This window comes from Epinephelus fuscoguttatus, linkage group LG7, assembly GCF_011397635.1.
Source record: "Epinephelus fuscoguttatus linkage group LG7, E.fuscoguttatus.final_Chr_v1".
Classification (NCBI taxonomy): Eukaryota; Metazoa; Chordata; class Actinopteri; order Perciformes; family Serranidae; genus Epinephelus; species Epinephelus fuscoguttatus.
In genome coordinates, this window is record NC_064758.1 from 37,518,756 (window position 1) to 37,539,753 (window position 20,998).

General features: G+C 42.9%; 1 protein-coding gene across 4 annotated transcripts in view; it reads left to right on the forward strand.

Annotated features, from left to right (window-relative positions):
- Positions 1 to 20,998, forward strand: part of plxna2 (plexin A2) — a 278,378-nt gene that overhangs the window by 185,690 nt on the left and 71,690 nt on the right. For all 4 annotated transcript variants that reach the window (XM_049580229.1, XM_049580226.1, XM_049580227.1 and 1 more), the window contains 4 exons: positions 4,509 to 4,660; positions 9,990 to 10,107; positions 13,135 to 13,271; positions 18,316 to 18,483. In XM_049580229.1, coding sequence (XP_049436186.1) covers positions 4,509 to 4,660; positions 9,990 to 10,107; positions 13,135 to 13,271; positions 18,316 to 18,483 — 575 coding nt within the window. The remainder of the gene's footprint in view (positions 1 to 4,508; positions 4,661 to 9,989; positions 10,108 to 13,134; positions 13,272 to 18,315; positions 18,484 to 20,998) is intronic.

The following is a 20,998-nucleotide window of genomic DNA, read 5'->3' on the forward strand; positions in this document are numbered from 1 at the left end:
TAAGTGAGAATGTGCTGTCTCTTCAGAATAAATGTCCATGTTTACAGAAAACATACAGTTTCTGGTCCATGCATGTATACATGTATACACAGAAACTTCCGTGTTTACAGGAAAGGAAGGTTTAGGCACCAAAAGTATTTAGTTAGGTTTAGAAAAAGATCATTGTTTCGCATTACATGATTCTTTGTTTCACACAGGACACATACAGCCCTCTCCACACTGCCCTCCTCCCAACGTGGACTTCCTCGTTATTTATTTAATTAATAAGGGCGCTGTGTGCATTGTTATCAGAAGCGGTATTTGATGACCTGGGAATCAGAGCGGGTTGCAGAGTCAGAGTATTGCAGGGTGAATCCTTCCCTTAAGTTCAGGAGATGGATAGTGTTAAAACTGTGAATAGGAGCAAGGAGAGGATGGAGAGTTTGAGTGGGGTGAAGAGTGGCAACACAGAGAACAAAGGACACAGCAGAGTAACTCAACCATGAAAAGGTGGGAAGAGCGGAGGGGAGTGGGGGGTTTGGAGCCCCTGTGGGCTGTCTGAACTCAAGTCTGTTTACAGCTGTAGGTGGCAAAACCAACTCTGCATTAATTTGGACGATTCACATGAGCACGTACTCCAGACACACACAGACGCACCGATGTTTCTCCTGTTCGCTGCCGGTGGAGTTGGCGTTGGTTTGTGCCGCGCCCTACCCCCCTTCGTCTCTCAGTGATTACAGTTTCTTTAAGAAGCAGACATCCCCCTGGTGGGCTGAATTTATTAATAAATTTGGTTTTGATTGTATGCACCAAAGCCCCCATCATGAGCTGATTTGTATACATACTAGCACATTAGTAGATGTGCCTACCACCAGATAGGCCTTTTGAATAATTAATGTTTCTATTAAGTGCCATGGTGCCTCCCACCATGGGCCATTAATATTGAAGAGATGTAAGCCCCTGCTAACAGCAGAGGGAGCGACATCAAATGAAGCTGGGAGTTGGATGGGCATATGAAAGACATCTCCTCAATAGGCTTTGGCTGTGGCTTCTGTATGAGTTTACAGTATAGCAAAGAGGCTTCCCTGCCTCCCAGTGACAGTGAATATAAACATCTAGCTGTTGCCTTAGGATAGAGAGAGTGCAGGATTCTTCTCTTTTCTTTCTCCCTCACACGGCGGAGGCATGCTTATTGTTGATATTTTGAACACCACAGGGATAATAGGCCTGTCAGTCAGTATCATAGTACAGCCTCGGTGCTGTAACCCTATGAGAGCCGCTGTACAGTACGCGTGCTAACCTCCATTAAACCAGCCAATAAAACAAGAACGTGTTGCACACTAAAGCGAGTCTTACAGCCAGACAACACGCAGTAATGCCAGCATCTACACCTTGTGGTAAGATAAAGTGGTCTGTTCAAACACACAGCATCGGTACACTCACTTAGAAAAGCTCAGTCATCCACAAACACACCCGTTATCCCATCATTCTGTCTCTTGTTTTCTCCTCTTTACACACTAAAAAAAAACTCCTTTTCATCACGGCCCGTATCTCTCGCCTGACTACAAGACATTTAAGACCCCATAAAGTATTTAGGATGTAGTTTGTTAGGGAACAAGTGATCAGTGGGGGTTTTATCAAGCCCATTAAATGCTACTCACAATTAAATGTGACATGCTCGAATTAGTCTGCGCAGTCCAAAGACAAAGAGATTAGCTGCAAGCTCCTAAATTGCATCAAGGGCTATTTAATTTCAAAAGCAAAATATCCAGCTACGGCAAGAATGGAATCTACATCACAGAGCTGTGAGGATCCCGCTGTAATAAATGTGTGTATTAAAGGTTGATGATAAAGAGTATACGTTAAAACTGCTGAAATTGTGTATTTCCACAGTAGATGGGGTGATTAAACATTATTAGCTCTGAATTGTCTTGGAGAGCGCCATTCAGCTCCGTCAGCTACTGTAGTAACAGTGACATGCTAGGCTTGCATCGCCCGCAGGCAGCTGGGGCGGTGCATTTCTCTCTGCTGTACGTATTGAGTTTAGCCTTGGCTGCATCAGCACAACTTTCCCCACCATTACTCCAGCTGAATAAGTCAACACTGCACTGACAGACATCCCCGGGCTGCTCACATCCACGGCCATTTCTCTCCAGAGTTTGCATTTCGCTCAAAGTAGCAGATTATCTTCTCAAAGGAGACACTTCCTTATGCGCCTCCTCTCAATTTGGGTCATCTCACCCCTCTTTAGTCTTTCTGTGGTCGTCGCCAAATCCTGCAGAATGTCTTAAGGAAGTCGTGGTGGTAAGTGGCCAACGCTCTGATCCTCTGAGCTGGAGAAATAGATTATGGTACAGAAAGCACAAGAGTGGGAGCGCGGAGTGCGATGTGCAAGCTGCCTGGCTGTTTGTTGGGAATTACCCTCTATTGACAGTGTGACAATGCCAGGCGGGCAACAGCGCTGCTCCTAAAAGGATTACACAGGGAGCATGGCATGGCAGCACTGGGTGGGAACGGGACGGGAGGGGGGGTTAAGGGCGGGAGGGTGTGCATGCATGTCCAATGAGGCTTCCTCTTCCCTCTGAAAGTCTGTATGTTAAGACAAACAAGCACGCCGGTGCTTAGAGGAGGAGGAGGATGTGTCACCCAGCCTGAGGGAGACGAGCTGATGAAAGACAGAGAGCAAAAGACGGAAGACGGGAAGAGATGCAAAGAAGGAGGCGGTGAAATAGAAAGACAAACTCCACCCTTCGAAAGATTATCTACAGAGCAAGAGTGCAGCGAGTTGGTCTGTAAAGGTCATTAGGATCTGGTTTACAGGCAATCAAACCACAGTCTCATGGAGGCTCCTTTATAGATTGAGTCCCTTTGTTTGTGTAAGAAAAGCAGGCACAGAGACAAAGAGCAGCACTTCTCTCAGCCCGGAGACATTGGTGGCGTGAGTCTTTTGAAGTGGTGCTTTTTCTATGATCCACTGATGAATCAAGGCTCTATCTGCCAATGGGGAGCTCAGTCAAATGGGTTTCATGCATGGATTAGACTTGTCTTCCTGTGCTTGGTCCACCGTGGGAAGGGCTCCATTTCAGCCTCAAGGGTAGAAGAAGGAGGTCTCCCAAGCTTTTAGCATGCCAATCTGTGATACAGCAGCGCTGTCCTGTCACCATCCCCGCCTCACCTGTCATCCATCAGGGCTGATAGGACCGAGCGGAGTGGCATCCACCTTCCCTCTGCTGCTCATCCCATTTTCTCTGCCCTCTTCTTTCTTTTAGTCTTCCTCCACTCTTCTAGCCTCCCGTGCCCTCGCCCCCCTCCTTCTTCTCTCTTGTTCTCTCTCAGGCCCTTACATTGCTTATGTAACCATCACTAAGTCTACTCGAATAGCTGCTGCCATCGCCTGACATGGATATATTTAGCCATTATGTTTTCCCCCCCTTCTATACCCTGCATGCCCAAGCAGTGCTAAAAGATTCATGTATTCAGACCCCTCAGGCGGTGCAGTGACACACTTACTTTACATCCAGAGCAATTAATGTCCACTGAATCTAGATTACAATGCCGGCGTCCCACAGGGAAGCCGCAATGCCCCCGGTGGGTGTCACGGGGGGGGGTTAGGGATGGGAGGGGAGGGCGTGCCGCAACACTCCAAGGGTCGCCGTCACGTGGCGCTTTGCGGCTCAGTGAGCGGGCACAACTGACTGTTGGTTTTTTCCCTTCTGCTTGCATGGCCAGTAATAGCATATTGATTGTTTACATTGCACTCAGAGCTCCACACAGCAAAGTGACAGTCATCTCCTCCCCGCTGCCCTCCTCTTTCTTAGTCCCCTCTATCTCTCCTTTTGCTCTCCCTGTCCAATGAACAGCAGTGTCGACTCTTTCTTTATCTCCTTCCTCTTTTCTCACCCCTTTCTCCTCCTCCTTTTTTTGTCAAGGGTTGGATGATGGCCAGGTTAGAGCCTCACAGCGCTCTGCAGCACAGAAGGCAGTGTGCCACCCTGTGCCAAGGTCATGCTGGGCAGCCATATTGTATTTTATGAGTAGGTGATCTGCACTAAGCATTAATATGGCCCCTTGTTAGATTTATTATCCATGGCAACAGTAGCGATTTCTAAGCAGGCGCCTATCCAGAATGTTAATAATCCGTGCCGTTAAAATTGTGATTGTGAATTTATCGGATTTACCATTGTGTATTCTGAAGGAAGGAGCTGATGAAGAAGATGAGGTTTAAAAGTGTGAGGGCGAAGCCGTATATAGACAGGAAGAGCTACAAAACATGTGCCATTAGCTACTTTTGTGATTAGAGCTCGCTCTTGGCGACGTGACTCATGCCATGTTGTGACATTCTGTGGACGCAGGCATGGAGAGTGCTCTTAATTGCTTTTACAGCCACCTGGACCGTAAGAGCATATTTACCCTTGAGCATCCATGGAAACCTGTGCCCATTTATGATTGCGAGACAGAGAAAACATCATTTAAAATCACTTTGCAGCCCAAAGCATTTACAAGTTCCTCCCTGACTTTGCCCCCTGTAGGTGACCCCAGTGGCTGGACCGCCGGAGGGAGGCACACGGGTGACCATCCATGGCACCAACCTCGGTCTGGCCTTCTCGGACATGGTGGGCAATGTGGAGGTGGCGGGGGTGAGGTGCACCCCTGTGGAGGACGGCTACATCATCGCTGAACAGTGAGTCACACAAACAGAACAAGCACCAGCATCATTATTTTAAACTATTGTTGTTATGCTGATTTAAGGTACACAGAATTCAACTGATACTGATTTATTTTTAGAAGACTTCCTTCAAGTTAACTGAAGGTGGCTGGAAATTGTTGGCCATATTGTTCACAATGCAGCTTGGACATTGGAGATTTTTAAAGATTATTATTAGTCATCCCAATTTCTTACGGCGGCATATTGCTGCCATGCCTGTAAAAAACAAAAAGACTTATTACCAGATAAGGTAAAAAATTTGTTATGACAAGATGTTTTTCGTGCTTTAACAAGATATTTTAACGTTATAACAAGATATGTTCACATTATTATGCCCAAGCATGAAGTAGATCTTAATCAAATCATGTAAGGCTCCGTGCATATGCTGCCCACCTGGGAAACACAAGGTCAGGTGCAGGGCGCTACTCTTGTGTCAGCTCTCAAGAGCATGGTGGCAGGTTGCATCTGAGGTTGCTAAGCAACCTTAACAAGCACCGTATCAAAGCCTATTTACCTGAAATCCTGAGTGCAGAGCTGATCTTCTTCCAGGAGCTGTATATAAGTGTGTAGGCCTATCGTCCATAGGACAGATGTAAAGCTCTGGCAGCTCTGCATTAAAATGATCAGCTTTTCCGTATTTATCAGACTGAATATTTACAGAAGATATCTGCCAGCTGTGACTGGTTGATCCTTGCCACATGACATGCGATGCACACTCAGGGTGCAGCCATCATGCTCTGAAGAATAGACACGTGGGGACATGTGTGCCCCGCAACAGGTGTGTCTCTCTGGTGTCTGAGCACACCTGCCGCGTGCCTACACTGAAAACAGCGAATGTGAGAGCACAAAAAACGCGGCATGTGTACGGCCCCTAAATGAGCAATAGTCCTCAATTTATCCGCACAGCGTTTCCTCATTTTAACAAGAGTTCCACACATATTCAACATGTTTTCACTGTATAATGTGAAATATTTAATAGTATAACGATAAATTATCGAGTTATTTCATGAAATGTTTTATGTCAAACAAGATAAATTGTATATTGTTATAAGAATGAAAAGTTTCATGTCATAAAGTGATAAGTTTGTACCTTGAAATAACATGAAAATATCTTTTAAAAACGTTACATGCATCTTGTTGTAACAATAAACTTTTCATGGTATTTTGTGGTACTCATCCGTTTTGTTTTTTTGTGCTGTTTAGTGTTAAGCTTTGTTTAGTTTTGTTTTCTGGCGTGGCAGTAATACACTTCAATAAACACACAACAGAGTTATAAGATAATAAAACATTCGTTAAATCACTTATTAACACTGTTCATACTGTGCATCTGGACTGCGGTATTGTCGTGTCATCTATGGAAAGTAACAGCTAACAAACTCAGATAAATAAATGTGCGCTGTGACAAAAAGCTGTTTTTCCCAACATCTCTGCCTTTAATGAAGACTGGAGCAGGTCCAGACAGTCTGGCCCTGACATTGCTGTTCTCCCCCCCGCACCCCGCCGTCGCCGCAGCACACTAGCCCAGTTCTCTCTCTGTAGCTCATCTAGTCAGCAACAATCCCACAACAGCTGTGTGTGTTTACTTGTGTTTACCTCCCTAATTGTCCCATGCTGTGCATACATCACGTTAAAGCCTGTCCCGCTCACCCTGAACTAATGAAACGTTGCCCATGCTTCACAACTTGCCCATCTCCCCCTTGGCTAGACACAAAGACGTGTGTGGAGTGAGAAACCGTGGGCCGTGTGGTTGTTTAACCTCCCCAGGAGATGCAGATCTTGCTACGGAAAGTCGAGGATGTACACACATACTGCTAAAGAGGCTGTCCTTACATAAATGTTGACATGTTTGAATTAGGATTTTTGTGTTTGTTTGATGGATGCTATACAGTTAGTGTATTAAATACACATTATACAGCTGCTATAAGTCAAATTATTACATAGTGCAAAATCAGTACATTTTTTATATATATATATATATATATATATATATGTATGTATATATGATGTATGTACATCTTAATATATGACAGTATGTGACAATAATAATCATATGTGTATAATAATAGCAGAATTATGACTAATAATTATAATAGCAGTAGTAGTAGGCATCAGGCAGGACCACAGCAGCAACCAACGATTCAGGCGTAGCCGTGATTCGAGGGAACCTGCGAGACAGTGGAGCACAAAGGCTCCGGAGAAGAAGTCGAGTTAGTGACGGTACATTAATGGAAACATGTTGAACATGATAATGCACAGTACAGTTTGACCCAGATTATCACAGACACCCTTCTATAATGTAGTCTGTAATGACATGACGAGACAAAAAAACCTTTAGGGGATTTTTTTTTCTGGTAGCGCACTGGTGGAGGTAAGGCGATGTGGATCAGTGTGGATGAATATAAAAAATGGAAACAATAAACTGTTTATTTCGGGTGGTACCGCGTGTGAAATTTTAAATGTAAAAATATTAACAGAAATCCTGTTGGTAACGTGTTATGTTACTTCATTACTGCTAAAACATAGTCTGTTACTATATGTGTCACTTTTGTAATGCTTTATTCCCAACACTGGTGATGACGTACCTTAAGCTCAAAGTTACGATACGATATGATACGATGCGAAACGATACGATATGATGAGATACGATGTGATACGATACAGAACTATGTAATACAATACGATGTGATACGATATGATACGATGCGATATGATACGATACAAAACAGTATGATATGATCAGTACGATGTGATACGAAACGATACAATACAGCACAGTGCGATACGACACAATATGATACGATATGATGCGATACAGTGTGATGTGATATGATGTGAAATGATACAATATGATGCAATGCGATACGATATGATGTTATGTGATACGATATGATGTGACACAATACAATGAGATGTGGTGCAATGCAGTATGGTACGATACGATACAATACAATGTAATACAAAAGGATATGATGTGATACGATGTGATGCAATGCGATTTGATGCAATACAATGTAGTGCGGTGCAATACGACGTGATGCAATGCGATTCAATACGATACAATGAAGTACTGTACGATGTGATTCGATACGATGTGATGCAATACGATTCGATACCATACAGTGTGGTGCGGTATGTTACGATACGACACGATGCAATATGATATACTTTGTTGTTCCTGTTGGGAAATTCATCACTGAGGGGGAAAGTTGTGTGTTTGTTTGACCCATCAGCCGCCCCAACCTGCCTCATTATGTGCACTTTTGCTCTTTATACAACTTCCTTTTTTACTTTTATTAGCACATTGGTCAGGTGGGTAATACATGCATTACTGGCTCCAATAAAAATATTATAGTAATATTTTGAGGGTTAATCAGCCTGGTTAATTTCAGTCAGTGTGCTCCTTTCACTGACTTGGAGTCAGCTGAAGAACAGTATAAAGTTTTAAATGTACAGTGTAGCTGCGCACTGAGGTAAAGCTGACACACATACACTTCCGCACTTACGTACCCAGTCACACACACAAGCTATCACAGCCGTGGCTCTCAGAGGAGCCTTTAACCCTAATTCTTTCTTTGGCCTACTTCTGCCCTCAGAAGGAGAACAGCTCAGCACTGCGGCACGGCTGTAACTCACACACTCTCAGTCTTATGGTATACATGTGTCACACACATACAGTACATGTGTCTGCACACTTTCTGGTAACATACTGCTTGTTTTGATCGTTAAATCAGGATTTATTAAACTACGTTCGGTGGTATTTCAAAGATACAGCAGCCGCTCATGGATAGCATGGATGACATACAGTATATCTGTGGCTCCTAGCTCTTTACTGGGCAGTTGTAATTAAAATTCACTATGTGCCACTTGGCTGTAGGGGACAATTTGTCAGCAGTGCACTGATCTGACAGCACTTTAATCCAATTGAGGACAAGCTAGGGAATTCATTTATATGGCATGTAGAAAAAAAAATAGACCGAGTGAAATTAAAAAACTAACCTATGACCCCTCCAGTCTAACTTCGCAGGAGTTGGAGTCTTTGTGATGATGTTCTGAGCTGAACTTTTAATCAGAGCCTTTTGGGGTCAGATTAGCTGCAGGTTCATTATCAGCATGTCCTCATCTGACCGTCGCTGTTTGTTTTGAGCCTTGATTCAGTCACCAGGATGGACTGGACTGGGGAGGACAACAAAGGAAAAAAACATACATATTTATGTGTCTTTTATGTTGCTACTTCAGAGGGGTGTGTGAAAGCCACTCCTGCAGTGAAGACTCAACTTTTGTGTTTTCTAGCAGCCAGAAAGTCAGTTTTTAGGGCTGGTGCTGCAGCGTTTTCGTAGTGGCCAAATTGAGTCCTCATTAGTAAGAATCCAGTTTAAAAGCAATCCTCAGGTTTAGCAGAAAGCCAGGCTCTTGATGGAGACTGAGAACATACAATTGAATTTTCAGTTTCCAAAAGCTAAACATATTCCTACAAATAAGCCGCCTCACAAAGGACGGGTGCAGAAGGCCTTCAGGTGGTGATAGCAAGCGGGTCTCTGTTTCTCTGAGAAAAATATCAGCTCTGTCAGTGAGTAAATCCTCCTTTAGCCACTCTCTTCCACATACTTCATCCAACAAAGCTCTCAGAGCCATTTGTTGTAATTCAGATGATCAGTACTGGAGAAAAAATACGTCTGTGCTGCTTCTGCCCCCGCCATCTGCCTCACCACATATTATATCTCTTTCCACACTCTGATCACTTCTTGTACTTCACTACTCCCTGGCACCGCTGATCAATAGACGTCCTCATTTTATTATGTCATTTGATCTAGTCACCTGCAGTGCTGGGCGACACCTGGTCACATGGTACGATAAAGCTGTATTGATCCCTCTGCGTGATTTACATTAGACACCCTGCACTGGCACAGCTCCGGCGCTGTCGGGGAGCCTGCTGGTTGTTGGTGGGAAATTTACTTCGCTCAGGTTGGGTGTGTTGAAGTGCCAAGGGAGGAGGAGCACCGGTCTCATTTAAAGACTGTCATCGAGGGGGTCCCGGTCGATGTCTGGATGTGTCCCGTAATGAAATGAGTGAGACAACAAAAGAAGATTGCATTTAGAGTGGGAGATAAATCGATATCAAGCAGAGAAGTGTTTTGATTACTTTCTCCCAACTTCGCTCAAGCATTTAAACGTATAGACAACTTCTGTGCTTCAAGTTATTCTTTAGAAAGATTGAGTTCTCTCCTGAAATGTCTCGAATAGCTGTTTTGCTTTCCCATTTTATTATGTGCGGCGACTTTAATGAATCCTTTTGTGTCTTTGGCAGGATTGTATGTGAGATGGACGCTGCCCATGCAGACAGCAGACCTGGTCCAGTCCAGCTGTGTGTTGGAGAGTGCAGACCAGAACTGAGGGCCCGCTCCTCGCAGCACTACTCCTTTGTGGTAAGATTGCAGTTACACGTCATTGCTCTGTATCCTGAAGTATAGGCTCAATCCCAATACACCTCTTGCCGCTACCACCCAGCCCTTACCCCTCCGTCTTGCATGTTCACATCTAGGATTAGGGTGTCCTGTTTCTTGTTGGGATAGAGGGGTAGGGTGAAGTCTTACAGGTACATGGTCCCCCAAATGGAGGTTTTTCAGAGACATGCTCCAAACTGAGTTATATGCGAAATCATTGGGAAGATGGCTGCACAAGCAACGAAAGAAACCCACAAATGTATTACAGTACCCCGGGGCGTCAGTGGCTTAGGGGTAGAGCAGGCGCCCCATGTACAAGGCTGTTGCCGCAGCGGCCAGGGTTCAAATCCAGCCTGTGGCCCTGTGCTGCATGTCATCCCCCCTCTTTCTCTCCCCCCTTCACGCTTACCTGTCCTGTCCATTAAAGGCAAAATGGTCAAAACCATCATGGCTAACTAGCTAGCTAACAAACATTACATTGTTATTGCTGATTTGTGCATGACAGTCCTGCATTTGACATATTTCCATGTTGCTTTCTCTGACTTTTGATGGCACATTACACACGAAATGTCACTTAAGTCCAACACTTGTTGCACTTGTTACTGCTCTTCTAATATCAGTACAGATATACTACACAATAAAGATGGACACCGCCTCTCCACTTACTCCCACTGTTCATAAATGAAGCCAAAATAGCCCGGATACAGCTGTTGTCAAGTTGCAATGAGCAAGAGTCTGCAGTATCTCTGAGGTATCAAGTTCGGGCTAATACACCTGTCCAACCAATCATGAGCAGTGTCATTGATCGCGAGCACACCGATTGGCACACAAAGCTGTCAGTCATGATGTCAAACCCCATTTTTATAGCACCAAATTACTAATTAGAAAAACACTTGAGCACACATCAGTATTATAAGAAGTACCTACAATGACAGAAAACGTCTTTTTGATGTTTACCTTTCTCTTTTAGTTAGCCCATGCCCCATCTGCTAACATCAAGGAGGCAGGATTTATGACCTATACTGCAGCCAGACACCAGGGTGGAATTGAGATATTTTGGCGTTTGTTTACTGTCCTCAATTCCATTTCGCATCTCGTGCACTGAGCTGAACTGCCAATCAGAGTGATTTCATTCATCCCTGATGTGCTGAATCGGTCGGAAAAAAGCTGACAGGGTGCGACAAGGGGCAATGGTGCAGGACACACCACACCAACGAGTGTGGCAGATGCTCACCAATGGCCCAACTGTCGACGGTTGCCTTGGTGCATCAGGGCCTTAAGACTTGAGACTTGCTTATGTTTTGCACATGTGACTTCCTCCCACCTCTGGGTCACAAAGTACATCAGTAAAGTGTGCTGTACTCAATATACAAAATATACAGTTAGTTCAATTAAAAGTGATTTGTACTTTTCCTGCAAAGAAATGGTTTGTTGGCCACAGGCAAACAAGGATGTGGATGTTGCCATGCCTACCGACAGTGTAATTAAACAGCTCTGTGTGCCTACTTGTTATTTTGTTATTCCTCCGTAAACAGCAGAGGGTTTTCATTAATGATCTGTGCAGCTCTCTGGTTGTAGATGCTGTTTGCCTTCACTGAGATTGGATCATGAAGCTAAATTAATATAGCCTCATATACTCAACAATTTTGCAAATCAGTGTATTTTTTATTTATTTATTTATTTTTTTTATTTTTTTTTTTACAACTCACAGGCTGAGCTGCATTAAATTAAACACGGCTCAATGGATGAGGAGAAGAAGAATATATTCTGAGATTTCTTGGAGCTCTTGCAGTGTTTCAGGTCAATTCCGTAGGCAATAGCTCGCCCAAAGTGGGAAATGAAAATAGTTGATCAAATGTGATTGGATGGCTATACAGGGTCATAAGAAAGACAAATGAACAATCAACTTGCTAAAATGGAAAGCAGCACTCCACTCGGCAGGTAAACATCATCTACTCCCCATTCTCACACGTTCACACACACACACACACACACACACACACACTTCCCCCGTCTCTGTCATTTGCTGTCTGCTCAGCCTGCAGCTAACAGATAATCTACTTTTCCATTTGCGCTCCCTCACACCTTCACAATTAGCGCTCCCTTAACAATTAACAGCAGCCAGTAATTACTACAGTTGTTTTCAGGGTACCTGCTTTAGCCTGCATCCTGGAAGTCACACATAGCTGACAGTTTTGATGCTCTCGGCTCTGTAAATGTAAATGCGGGGGTACGTTTTTCTCACCAGCGTTACAGCTGCTACTCTTGGAAACGGTGGAATTCCTCGAAGAATACTTTGCAGAGCCCAGAATTGGCACCACTTTCAATTCCCTTGTATTGCAAGAAACCATCACAGAAGCGTGCTTCAATTTTCCCGACAAGACACGCTCCCTGTGTGACCGTCCTTTTCAGCCAGCAACTCTTGTGCACTCTGCAGAGGGGCATCGTAAATGACAGTGTGCATTTAGTTGTTTCTTAAATTGTCGCTTTATGTTTGTGCACATTGAGGTGCGTGCGCCTGTCTATGAGCCTGCGAACGCGCGCACTGCCGCATGTGTGTTTTGCTGTATGACGGGCTGTCTGCTCGGATATTTCTCCATCTGTCTGTGTGACGGCGGGCGAGCTGCCTGCAGCTGTAAACACTAGTTATTTTCAGACTGTCTTTAAAAAGCTTCACTCAAACACAACCCGGCACACACACAAGGAGGAGGATCTCTCAGGGACTCTAAGAGCTCCTGGTTTTATCCTTTTTTCTCCCACCAGCGCTGCACTCCACTGCCATCGGCCTGGCAATATGAATAACTGTAATTTGCTGGGGATCTGTGATAATACGTGAAGGTTTCAAGAGGCACTGCAGAGATGCTGCCCTTTTTACCCTCAAAGTATCCATCTTTTACGCTGCCTTTTGGTCCCTGTCTTTGTTCTTTTACTCTGCTCCTTCCCTCTCCCTTTAATTTGCTCTCAAGGTGTCTCTTAACCTCTCTTTCTCTGCATCTGTCTGTTTTGTAGACTCCCACAGTCACAGGTCTGTCCCCGAGCAGAGGTCCAGAGTCTGGGGGCACCAAAGTAACCATAATGGGAGAAAACCTCGGCGCCGGCAGCAGTGTCAACGTTCAGTTTGGAAACCAGACATGCGAGTTCTTTGGGTGAGACTTCCCTTCTTGCACCCATTTATGCCATAAAAGTGCTATTAGTAGCCCATAAAGTTTAATTTGCTCAAACGGCCTGCATGATCGTGCTTTTGTTTAACACTGACTGTTCACGGAGAAAGGCTTTTTATTGTGCTTGCACATTAACATGAGGTGGAAAGGTTTTCAGCAAAGTGGAAATGAAAGACACAAATTTGAATTTCACAGTTTACAGTTCCATCATTGCAGAATAATGTGGATATTAGGAAGTGAAACTAATCCACTCACTGTGAATGTTGAGTTGTCACCTACATTAAGTGATTAAGAAAGTGTAAAATCAAAAAACTTGAAAGCAACAGGAACATTTCATCTTCCATCTGTCTCTGTTTACTGTCATGCTTTCAATATTTCCCAATATCTTTATATTTTAAAGGGGGCTTATTATGCTCTTCTTTATTTTGTGTCTTACAGTGTTAAAATAAGGGATGTTTGGATAAAAGTAATGAATGTGAGCCAAAGGTTTCCTATTGCTCTAAACACTCCTTTCCAACACTTTTTTCTACTCTAGCTGCAGTTTGATGGTGTAGTGTGACCGATTTTCTTATATGGTCATCTGCTCCAGGCACACTACTGCAACTGTTTACATTAAATAAGCCTACACTGCTAAATGAAGCTACATGCTAACGTCAGGAAAACATATGAACTTGGTTGTTGATAATTTCTCCCAGATTTTGGATCATATTACTACTGGAACATTGTGTTTCGTAGCTTTTCTTGGAGTTTTTTCATTATCACTATTCTCTGTTACAGTTGTTCCCCAGCTGCAAGTACACTGCTAATGTACATGTAGCTACATGCTAACGTCAGGGCAACATGTAATCTTGGTTGCTGATGTTGTTAATTTCTCCAAATTCTGGAGCGTATTCCTGTTGAACATGGCCGGTTGTGTTTAGTAGCTTTTATTGGTCATGTTTCACACTAGAATAGACCGCTTTTGTCAGTTACAGTCATTCCCTGGCAATAACTACCCTGCTAACATAAATTTAGCTGAATGCTAAGGTCAGGGCAACATGTAGTCTTGGTTACTGTCGTTAATGTTCTCCCAAATTTTGGATCATATTCCTACTGGAACATGTCCAGTTGTGTTTCAAAGTTTTTCTTGGGGATTTTTCATAGTATAAAGTGTCACTATTCTATGTTACAGTCATTCCCCAGCAACAAGTACACCGCTAACATACATGTAGCTACATGCTAACGTCAGGGCAACATGTAATCTTGGTTGCTGATGTTGTTACATTCACCCCAATTTTAGATCATATTCCTGCTGGAACATGTCTGCTTGTGTTAAGAAGCTTTTATTGGTGATTTTTCACATTACATAGTGTGGCTGTTGTCAGTTACAGTCATTCCCTGGTGACAAAGACCCTGCTAGCATACATTTAGCTACATGCTAAGGTCAGGGCAACATGTAGTCTTGGTTGCTGCTGTTGCTTTTTCCTGGATTTTGGATCATATTCCTGCTGAAACATGTCTGGTCAGGTTGTGTTTAGTGGCATTTATTGGTGATTTTTCATTGTAGAACATGTCACTATTCTCCATTATAGTCATTCCCCAGCTGCTGCTACACTGCTAACATACGTGTAGCTACATGCTAACATCAGGAAAACATATAAACTTGGTTGCTGATGTTGTTTGTTTATACCTGATTTCAGATCTTATTTCTGCTGGAAAATGTCTGGTTGTGTATAGTAGCTTTTATCGATGATTTTTCATGGTAGAAAGTGTTACTACATTACAGTCATTCTCCAGCTGCAAGTACACTGCGAACATATATTTAGCTACATGCTAAGGTCAGGGCAACATGAGATCTAGGTTGCTGTTGTTAATTTTTCCAGGATTTTGGAACATATTCCAGCTAGAACATGTCCAGTTGGATTCAGAGGTTTTTATCTGTCTTTCTATCTTTTTGACGATAAAGAGTGCCCCAGGAGTGAGTCTTAAAACCCTGAAATGAGTTAGCATTTTAGCACTCCCGGTTCCCTCGTCTTGAAGTCAATGGGTTTTTGGTTTGAAATTAGGTCTGCAGTTAACACAAGATGAAAATACTTTCACATTTTGTTCTCCAATATAAAACACATCAGTAAATACCCCCCTCATGAATTTTGAAGCTTCTGTGTCTTAAACAAGGCAGTTGTTAACAAATGGGTAAATGAGACTACAGAACGTCATCACGTCAAGCTGCGCCAAACGCGGCTTTACAGTTCTGTTATGGTGGTGACATTCGGTCATGCGACTGTAGTGTGCTTGGTTTACAGCCTAACATTAGCTTTTTACTTCTGGAGATTGCATTTAGGCTTCAATAATTGTGAAAGTGGTGTTCAGTTGTGGAGATTATCTTGCTGAACAAAACAGAGCTTATTTTTGGCAATAATCCAAAATCCAATGGAAAAATTCCATAAATTTTTTTGACAAGAGAACCACTGTGATGTGTCGGCCTACAAAGAAACATCATCCCTGGAGCACTTCATGATGGTGCTGAGATACGGAAGACCCAAAACGTTGACCAATTACAGCTGACTGGGCTTTTTTGGGAGTGAAAATAAAGTGTTTTTCAACCATTAAAGCATATAATCATGTAGAAATACAAGTGTGAACCTGAAAATCAGCATAATAAGCTGTCTTTAAATATCGTTTTGCATTCAATTTTAAAACACCTGCAGCACCTACAACAAGCTATCTTTAGATATTCATGCCTCAAACATTCACAGATAATATCACAGTTCTTTGTTTCAGTTTTTCTTTAACTTTTTTGAGCTGCTACATATATCACTGTCACAGAATCTTAGATATATGGCGTGCTGTGAGCGAATGGGGGAAAAAAAGCTCTTGTTCTTGAGATGATTTGTAATACTCCCATTAAAGAAGCCGCTATATTTCACAGATTTCTTGTATTTCTTCCCCCTTGATATTACAGAGAAATCCCCGAGGGGAAAGCCTCTCCCTCTCTCAGAAACTTGTGTAAATCTTAATAAGGTTTTGATGACCTACTGCATTAAACTCTGTAATAATAGCTTCCAGAAAACCTTCTGCTCCTATGGATCTTTTTCATCCACCCCCCTCCTTCACTTTCTGTCAATTTGTTCATCTGGTCTCACTCCATTGTTTTTTTTTTCTACTCTCTTGTCTCTCACAGTTTCCCTCCATCTCACTGCACCCATCCCTCCTTCCCTCTCTTCTCTCACGTCCTCTTTCTGCTTTCCACTCGTGTAGGCATCTATTTTAAGCCCCTTCCACGGTAGTCTGACTGTAATGTTGTAAGGTTGAGGAGTCAAGCCAGCTTTAATGAGATATGGGGCTAATTACTGGTTTGTGTTTCTCCACTGTATTCCTGGCATGGGAGGGAGAGGAGGACGGGGGGTGGCCGTTCTACTACAAGCTCTCCTCTGGTAATGAATTGGGACAAATTCAGGGGATGGGCAGGTAGAACATGGAGCCGTGGAGAGGGAGGGGAAAGGACAGAAGCACATACCAGAGTGGGTGGAGGTGCTGTGTGGACGTCCTGTTAGTCAGAAACATCTTAGAAAAGTCTGAAAAACAGACATTTTTTTCTGTATTTAAGAGTTTGTATTACAAATTCTTTCCAGGTTAGAGCTCTAATTTATTTTTCCATGAAATGACAGGTTTGGTTGTTTGTTGCTGTGTTCTCACTCCGATAATTACAGAACAAGACTGGAAGTACAGATCGCATAATATATTCTGTTGTTGTAGGAGGTGTTGTTTCTCATCTAACTAGAAGCCATATGTTCATAAATGAATAAATCATGCATAAAGTGTATCTTTAATATGACTTTGCAAAACACGCAGATACTTTCTGCACTTATTTACCTTTTCACACAGACGCCTATATTTGATACCGATTTAAAGGAGCAGTGTGTAAGATTTTAGGAGGCTTTAGGGGCATCTACTTGTGAGGACTGCAGATTTCAACCAGATGAAACTTCTCCTGGTTAGAATTCCTTCAGTGTTCATTGTTCAGGACAGTTGCCGTAAAACTTCAATTAGTAGCCCGAGCTATTATTTGCTTAAATCACTGATCTCAACAAGCCTATATTTGGGACAGGCCTTTAATTGCTTTTACACAAAACTGTTGCTCAGCAAAGATCGGGAAATACAATCAAATTGTTTCTGTGAAAAATTACTTGACACTTGTTTCACAGCACCCGAGGATAATACCACTTTATCCTGTAAAGACAATATTCATAACTTGGATTAATTTTTATGAAAAACACTTTTCATTCTTTTGATCTGAGGACCTTTACGGACTAAAGGAACGTAAATAACTCACAGAGTAATCAAGAAATGGACACATATTTTGACTTTATGACAGCTACAGAGGAAGGGAGTCACTGATGTGTAGCATCTTCATATTGACAAAAGTTTAAACATTTATATTCGTATGTGTGATCTGTGTGAACATTAGCTCAAGTGGATAGTCAACAATCAAGTTTTATACATCCAAAGAACTACTATAAAGATAACTGCTTGGCAACCAGGCCAGGCGTCTAATTGAGACAGGCCTTTATTTGTCAAAATGTGTAGCCACACCAGGCTAGTACTGGGCATTTCATTGGCACTAGGCTTTCAGGTCTCTTCTTCTCTAAAACTGGACCCGGTCTTTTAAATCTGGAAAAACATAGAATAAAGCAGTTCCATGTTTTAAAAAAGTCAGTGTTTTTTTGGAGACTCTCGTCGCGGAGGAGTTGCTAACTACAGTGGCTGATAAGAAAATGCGAATGGCTCTTTCTAGAGCCAGTGTTTGGTTTGTCTTTCCTGAACTGTTGTAGAAATATGGTGGTGCAACATGGTGTTCTCCATAGATGATGACCTGCTTGCTATGTAGATCGAAGCGACTCATTCTATGATAGCAAAAACACAATGATTTGTATTTTCAGGTGGTTATACACTAAAGAAACATACTTTTTATATTCCATTTTTGCTAATATATCCCCCCAAAACCTACACGCTGGACCTTTAAATAATTCTTCCTATGCTTCACTTCTAGACGGACCATGACAGAGATCGTGTGCTACTCTGCCCCTTCCCTGTCTGGCGTCGGCCAAGTACAGATCAGCGTGAGCGTGGACCATGCCCAAATCAGGGAGAGCCTCACCTTCGAGTACATAGAAGACCCCACCGTCCAGCGCATTGAGCCAGACTGGAGCATTGCAAGGTAAAGTCATAACTCTGAGATACTACACAGACATGTAAATGCAAGATGCCCATTCTATCCACATACTCAACTCTGAGCCTCTGTGACCTAGACTCACACCGCTATCTAGAGCTTTAGAACCAGCCAGTCCAGGCCAGTGGCAATAAGCAGACACAAGTCAATATTGCACTTTCAATTACTGTTCGCTTCTCTTCCAATTACTCCGGATCTGATAGAACTGCCACAGTTCACAGATTGGAGTGGATAGTTACTGCTGAGACTGAGATTCTCCTATCGAACTCGATGTTGATCCATCTGTTGAACGTCTCTGGCAGATAGATACACATACACCGTACACTACTAATTAAAAGGAAGAGAGGGATGAAGATGAAATAGCGGCTTAGTAGAACAATGTGCTATCAGAGGTGTGAGTCTACAGCAGATGGCTTGGGCTTAGAGACAGAGAGTAGGGGACACTGCAGCAGAAGTGTGACGGCACAGAGGGAGAAGAGAGGGGAGATGGAGGCAGGCAGATATGAGGAAGGGCAAGATACTGGTCATAAGTTTTTGGATTGAAAGATAGAAAGAGAGTGTGATTCAAAGATAGATAGATAGATAGATAGATAGACACTGTATTAAAGGGATGGTTCAGATTTTTTGAAGTGGGGTTGTATGAGATACTGATCCATAGTCAGTGTATTACATACAGCAGCTCTCTGTCAAATCGCCCCCAGTTTGGAGTACTGCCTTGGAAACTAATCAATGTACTTCTGTGGACAGCTGCGAAACATATTTTAGCCGCCTAAAAAAAATCTGTCAGTATAAATATGCTATGTTTAGAATATTTTCACTGCTTTTCCTTGCCATCAGACGACCCTTTCCAAAAGGTAACAAAAGCCATTTTATCTATGTTTGCTCTCTTCAAAGCCACCTTTGACAAAAACATCAATTGAACCTCACAGAATATGGAAGTTGCTGGTCTACCATTCCCTTGTTTAGGTTAGGTTGTTTGTGTTATTGTTTGACTTTGGTGAATCCGAGCTAACCCTTTTATAACATCTAAGTCACACAGTAGTGTTGTGTTCACACCAAATGCGATGCAGATTTTCCCGTCGCATTACTTGTGCGAGTTTGAACGCTAGAATATTTTGTGTTGACCTGCTTCATATGCACGAATAACTTGAGTCATACGCGCGTGAAATTGCTGAATCGACTGATGAACTTCCACCAGTATGTCCTCAGCATCATACATCCCTGGAGGATCTTAATGCTGATTGGCTATCGCGATGCACATCGGTCACTGAAGTTCAGATTTTTCAACTCTTGCGAATAACAGTATGACGCAAAATCACACTACTTGCTACATTTGCCCCCCTTAATTCGCATATGTTTGTCATTCGTGTTGCGTCAGTCATGGCACCTGATTCCAATTTTTCTCTCTCAAAAAATCATCTGATGCAAAATCACGCTATTCACTTGATTCACACTGCTTAATTTGCGTATCTTGTGTCATTCATGTAACGTGCCACCCGGCGGGAATTCACTTCTTTACATGTGATTCACTCGCGCAATTTGTTTTATTCGTGCCTGGTGTCAACACAACACAACACTAACAAAACAGTGTTGTAGTGCTCGGGATTAGTCTTGGTCTCAAGGCAGTTCTCAGGTCCATTTTCTGAAGGTGCTGGTCTCATCTCAGACTTGGCCGCATTTTCATTTGGTCTTACAAGGACTACAGACTGCCAGGATATCCCCTAAATTGCCTGAGCAAAAAAGTAGTGTTAAATAAAGATGGTTTGATTTAATCTCCTTAGTGTCTGCTTGTATTTGCCTGCTCATAGAACACAAAGGAAACTTCCCACACATAAAACTCACCTCTGCAATGCCTTTTGATTATTTTATCAGGACCTTTCTCATGGTACACTTACATGCAGACATACAAACAGCATTTGTTTTCAGTGGGTGTTTTCATGGAAATAAGGATCTTTCAGATCAATTTGAGGAGTGCCTTTGGTTTGCATGGTCAGCATTTTATTGTAAGTGTGTCACACAGCGTGGGACTTGCACTCATCTGGTCTAAGTCTTTAGCTGGCCTCAACCTCTTATAGTCTTGGTCTCATGTAGGTCACTGTGGTCTTGGTCATGACTTGTTCTCGGTTTAGGTGGTCTTGACTACAATACTTAAACAAACTAACTAACCGAGGCAGCTGTAGACCAGTCACTCTTGTGTTCTGTGAGGTAAAATTACTGGTTTGTTAAAGGAGCCTGGATGGCTTTGAAGAGAGCATATATATCAGCCTCAGTTCCCAGTTGTAAAAGGCTGTCTGACGGTGAGGTATTTTTAGGTTTTTAGGTGGCTAAAACTAATTTGCTGCTTCCCCCGTCCACGACAGAACATAGCTTAGTTTCCACAATGCTCCTGCCTGCTTTTCCAAACAAGGGGTGTGCTGACTGCCATCAACACTGACTATAGATAAGTACATCATACAACCCCACTTCAAAACATCCAAACAATTCCTTTAAGAGAGGGAGCAGG